The sequence below is a fragment of the Pyrgilauda ruficollis genome, unplaced genomic scaffold (assembly GCF_017590135.1).
Source record: "Pyrgilauda ruficollis isolate IOZ18807 unplaced genomic scaffold, ASM1759013v1 scaffold1399, whole genome shotgun sequence".
NCBI classification, from domain to species: Eukaryota; Metazoa; Chordata; class Aves; order Passeriformes; family Passeridae; genus Pyrgilauda; species Pyrgilauda ruficollis.
This window is the reverse complement of record NW_024512532.1, coordinates 1-5803: the sequence shown is the minus strand read 5'-3', so window position 1 is coordinate 5803 and position 5803 is coordinate 1. Positions and strand designations below refer to the sequence as shown.

The following is a 5803-nucleotide window of genomic DNA, read 5'->3' as shown; positions in this document are numbered from 1 at the left end:
ATCACTGGGATTTTGGGATCACTGGGACTGGGTTTTTTCCACAGGTTTCTCTTAGGAATTTTTTGGTTTTTGGGGGTCTCCTCCAGAATTCTGACGGCTTTTCCCGGAATTTTGGGATTCAGCAATTTGGGATTCTGGAATTTTGGGATCTCAGGAATTTGGAATTCAGGAAGTTTGGGGTTTTTTCCCAGTAATTTCGGGTTTTTTTCTCAGGAATTTCGAGGTTTCTCTTCCAGGGATTTTTGGGGTGCCCGAGCAGCAGCTCTGGGGCTCCTGAGGGAGATTTTACTGGGATTTTTTTGGGATTAAATGGATTTTAATGGGATTTTTTTTGTATTTTTGGTATTTTTATGGATCATTTCATGTTTTAATCCCATTTTTTCCCATTTTTTCCCCATTTTCTCCCCATTTAAAGCATTCCCTGGTGCGTGACGTGGTCTCAGCCCTCAGCAGGCACGGCCTGCCTGAGCAGCAGTTCTGGGGCTCCTGGGGGGGATTTTAATTGAATTTTAATTTAATTTGAGGGGGATTTTTGGTATTTTCATCAAATTTTTCAGGATTTAATCCCATTTAATCCCATTTTTTCCCATTTTTTCCCCATTTTCAGCACTCCCTGGTGCGTGACGTGGTCTCAGCCCTCAGGAGGCACGGCCTGCCCGAGCAGCAGTTCTGGGACTCCTGAGGGGGATTTTAATTGAATTCTAATGAATTTTTTGGGATGCCTGAGGAATTTTGGAATTCAGGAATTTTGCCCTTTCCAGGTGCGCCGGAGCAATTCCCTGCGGGACCTGGTGGCCGTGGCCGGGCCCCTGGGGGTGACGCAGTTCCTGGTGCTCAGCAAATCCCAAACCGGCATCAACCTGGTGAGAATTCCGGGAATTTTGGGGAATTTTGGGGAATTCCAGGGGATCCCAAACCCTGCCGGACCCAGAGGATGAAGGAATTTTCCAAAATTGATCCCGAATTCTGTGATTGATCTCAAAGTAAACGCTCTGATGGGTCCGGGGGTGGAATTTGGGGGTTGGGGTCAGGAATTTTCTGGGATTTTCCCGAAATTTTTCTGGGATTTTTTTTTGGGAATTTTCTGAGGATTTTGCCAGGATTTTTTTAGGGATTTTCCAGGATTTTTCTGAGCATTTTTCCAAGGATTTTTCAGGAATTTTCCCTGGATTTTCCTGGGATTTTTCTATAATTTCCCCGGTATTTTTTTTTCCAGGAATTTCCCAGAATTTTCCTAGGATTTTTTTGGAATTTTCCCAGGATTTGTTTGAGATTTTTCCCGGAATTTTCCTGAGATTTTCCAGGTTTTTTTGGCATTTTTCTGGGATGCTTCTGGGAATTTTTCCAGGATTTTTCTGAGGAATTTTCTGATGTTTTTACGGGGTTTTTCTGGGAATTTTCCCAGGAATTTTCTGGGATTTTTTCCCAGAATCTTCTCAGAATTTTTTCCAGGATTTTTCTGTGATTTTCCCGGAATTTTCCTGGGATTTTTCCAGAATCTTCCTGGAATTTTCCAGGGATTTTTCCAAGGATTTTTCTGGAATTTTTCCAGGTTTTTTGTGGAATTTTTCCAGGCTTTTTTTCTGGGAAATTTTCCAGGATTTTTATGGAAAATTTCCAGGATTTTCCTGTGATTTTCACTGGTTTTTCCTGAAGATTTTCCCTGATATTTTGTCCCGGAATTTTCCCAGGATTTTCCAGGATTTTTCTGTGATTTTCCTGCATTTTTCCCACTCCTGAATCTTTTCCTCCTTCCCAGAAACTTTTCCGTCTGCCGGGGGGTCCCACCCTGACCTTCAAAGTGCTGCAGGTGAGTCCAGGAATTCCGAGAATTTTGGGAATTTTTGGGAATTCTGGGGTTTTTTTTTTTTTTGCGATCCTGGAGGAGAGATTAATCCCAAGGATTTTTTTTTTGGGGGGAATTCTGAGGTGATTTTTTGTGAATTGCAGGATTTCTTTGGGATTCCTGTTACTTCCTGATCCAGAATCCGGGGACTACTTTTGGGATTTGGGATTTTTTTGGGATTCTGAGCTGATTTTTATGGGATTTCTCAGGCTTTTATGGATTTTTTTTTAGTATTTAATCCCATTTTTTCCCCTTTTTTCCCCGTTTCCAGCACTCCCTGGTGCGTGACGTGGTCTCGGCCCTCAGGAGGCACGGCCTGCCCGAGTGGCAGCTCCGGGGCTCCTGAGGGGGATTTTAATGGGATTTTATGGTATTTTTGTCAATTTTTTCATTATTTAATCCCATTTTTTCCCCATTTTCAGCACTCCCTTGTGCATGACGTGGTCTCGGCCCTCAGGAGGCACGGCCTGCCCGAGTGGCAGCTCCGGGGCTCCTGAGGGGGATTTTAATGGAATTTTATGGTATTTTTATCAAAATTTTCAGGATTGAATCCCATTTTTTCCCCTTTTTTTCCCATTTTTTCCCCTTTTTTTCCCATTTTTTCCCCTTTTTTTCCCATTTTTTCCCCATTTTCTCCCCGTTTTCAGCACTCCCTGGTGCGTGACGTGGTCTCGGCCCTCCGGAGGCACGGCCTGCCCGAGTGGCAGCTCCGGGGCTCCTGAGGGGGATTTTAATTGAATTTTAATGGAATTTTATGGTATTTTTATCAAAATTTTCAGGCTTGACTCCCAATTTTTCCCCTTTTTTTCCCATTTTTTCCCCATTTTCTCCCCGTTTTCAGCACTCCCTGGTGCGTGACGTGGTCTCGGCCCTCCGGAGGCACGGCCTGCCCGAGTGGCAGCTCCGGGACTCCTGGGGGAGGCTTTTCTGTGGGATTTTTGGTATTTTTATGGATAATTTCACTATTTAATCCCATTTTTTCCCCTTTTCTGCCCGTTTTCAGCACTCCCTGGTGCGTGACGTGGTCTCAGCCCTCCGGAGGCACGGCCTGCCCGAGCAGCACTCCGGGGCTCCTGAGGGGGGATTTTCTGTGGGATTTTTGGTATTTTTATGGATAATTTCATTATTTTTTCCCATTTTTCCCCCTTTTCTCCCCGTTTTCAGTACTCCCTGGTGCGTGACGTGGTCTCAGCCCTCAGGAGGCACCGCATGCACGAGCAGCAGTTCCTGCACCCCCCTCTGCTGGTGCTGGGCAATTTCGGGGCGCGGGCGCGGCCGGAGCTGCGGCTGATGGCCGGGATGTTCCAGGGGATGTTCCCGGCCCTCAACGTCCACAAGGTCAGGGAAAATCCCGGGATTTCATCCTGGAATTCGTCAGGAATTCCGTGGGGATTACCTGGAATTATTTGGGAATTAATCGGGAATTAATCGGGAATTAATCGGGAATTAATCAGGAATTATCCTGGAATTATTTGGAGATTATTCAGGGAATTGTCCAGGAATTATCTGGGAATTATCCTGAAATTCTATCCGGAATTCTTCAGGAATTACCTGGGAATTATCCAAGAATTATCTGGGAGTTAATCTGGAATTAATTGGGAATTGTCTGGGGATTATCGGGGAATTATCTTGGAATTTTATCCAGAATTTTACCTGAAATTATTCAGGAATTATTTGGGAATTATCTGAGAATTAGCCCAGAATTTTATCCGGAATTTTATCTGGAATTACCCGGGAATTGTTTGGGAATTAATTGGGAATTGATCAGGAATTATCTTGGAATTATTTGGGAATTATCTAGGAATTAATCAGGAATTATCCTGGAATTATTTGGGGGTTATTTGGGGAATTATTCAGCGTGGTCTCAGGGAATTATCCTGGAATTTTATCCGGAATTTTATCTGAGAATTATCCAAGAATTACCCGGGAATTGTTTGGGAATTAATTGGGAATTCATCAGGAATTAATTGGGAATTAATCAGGAGTTATTCAGCAATTATCCTGGAATTATCTGGGAATTATCCAGGGAATTATCCAGGAATTATCTGGGAATTATCCTGGAATTATCCAGGAATTGTCTGGGAATTCAGGAGCTGGGAGTTTGGGTTTGGGAATGGGGAGAGGGGCAGGAAGAGGGATTTGGGGTCTGGGAGCAGGGAAAGGGGATTTTTTCTGTTTTCCCCATTTTTCCCATTCCCATTTTCCCCCACTTTTCCCATTTTTCCCATTCCCATTTTCCCATTTTCCCCCACTTCTCCCATTTTTCCCAGTCTCTTTTTCCCATTTTTAAGATTTATCCCATTTTTCCCATTTTTTCTGTTTTTCCCATTCCCATTTTCCCCTTTTTCCCCTTTCCCCATTCCCATTTTCCCATTTTTCCCATTCCCATTTCTCCAATTTCTCCCATTTTCCCATTTTCCCATTTTTCCCATTTCCCCATTTTCCCATTTTCCCATTTCTCCTTTTCCCCATTTCTCCCAATTTTCCCATTCCCCTTTTTCCCATTCTCCCATTTTCCCATTTTCCCATTTTTCCCAGTCTCATTTTCCCATTTTCCCATTTTTCCATATTTTTCCCATTTTTTCTGTTTTTCCCATTCCCATTTTCCCCTTTTTCCCCTTTCCCCATTCCCATTTTCCCATTTTTCCCATTCCCATTTCTCCAATTTCTCCCATTTTCCCATTTTCCCATTTTTCCCATTCCCATTTTTCAATTTTTCTCATTTTCTCATTTTCCCATTTTCCCATTTTTCCATTCCCCATTTCTCCCCTTTTCCCCTTTTTCCTCTTTTCCCTTTTTTTCAATTTTTTCCATTTTTCCCATTTTCCCATTTTCCCATTTCTCCCATTTTTTGGATTCCCATTTTTCCCATTTTCCCATCCCCATTTCTCCCATTTTTTCCCAGTCTCATTTTCCCATTTTCCCTATTCCCATTTTCCCATTCCCCATTTCTCCCCTTTTCCCCCTTTTCCCCTTTTCCCCCTTTTCCCTTTTTTTCAATTTTTTCAATTTTTCCCATTTTTCCCATTTCCCCATTTCTCCCGTTTTTCCCACTTTCCCATTTCTCCCATTTTTCCCATTTTTCCCTTTTTCCCATTTCTCCTTTTCCCCATTTCTCCCATTCCCATTTTTCCCATTGTTTTTTTCCCATTTTCCCGTTCCCATTTTCCCATTTTTCCCATTTCTCCCATTTTCCCCAGTCTCATTTTCCCATTTTCCCCATTTTCCCATATCCCCATTTTTCCCCTTTTCCCATTTTTCCCATTTTCCCATTTTTCCCATTTCCCCATTTTCCCATTTTCCCATTTCTCCTTTTCCCCATTTCTCCCAATTTTCCCATTCCCCTTTTTCCCATTCTCCCATTTTCCCATTTCCCATTTCTCCCATTTCCCCCGTCCCCATTTCCCCCATTTTCCCATTTCTCCTTTTCCCCATTTCTCCCCTTTTCCCCTTTTTCCTCTTTTCCCTTTTTTTCAATTTTTTCCATTTTTCCCATTTTCCCATTTTCCCATTTTTCCCATTTCCCCATTTTCCCATTTCCCCGTTTTTCCCATTTCTCCTGTTTTTCCCATTTTCCCATTTCTCCCATTTTTTGGATTCCCATTTTTCCCATTTTCCCATCCCCATTTCTCCCATTTTTTCCCAGTCTCATTTTCCCATTTTCCCTATTCCCATTTTCCCATTCCCCATTTCCCCTCTTTTCCCCCTTTTCCCCTTTTCCCCCTTTTCCCTTTTTTTCAATTTTTTCAATTTTTCCCATTTTTCCCATTTCCCCATTTTTCCCATTTTCCCATTTCTCCCATTTTTCCCATTTTTCCCTTTTTCCCATTTCTCCTTTTCCCCATTTCTCCCATTCCCATTTTTCCCATTGTTTTTTTCCCATTTCTCCCATTTTCCCCATCCCCATTTCCCCATTTTTCCCATTTCCCCTTTTCCCCATTTTCCCATTTATTTTCC

The 5803-nt window shown here is 42.8% G+C and overlaps 1 protein-coding gene across 1 annotated transcript; it reads left to right on the top strand.

Annotated features, from left to right (window-relative positions):
• Window positions 1–743: 743 nt before the first annotated feature.
• LOC121349381 (suppressor of SWI4 1 homolog) lies at window positions 744–3184 on the top strand (the record flags this gene model as incomplete). The annotated part of the gene is made up of 3 exons (XM_041459694.1): window positions 744–863; window positions 1760–1810; window positions 3011–3184. Coding segments are annotated over 3 exons (345 nt in total), but the record flags the coding sequence as incomplete, so codon positions are not given.
• Between the last annotated feature and the right edge of the window lie 2619 nt (window positions 3185–5803).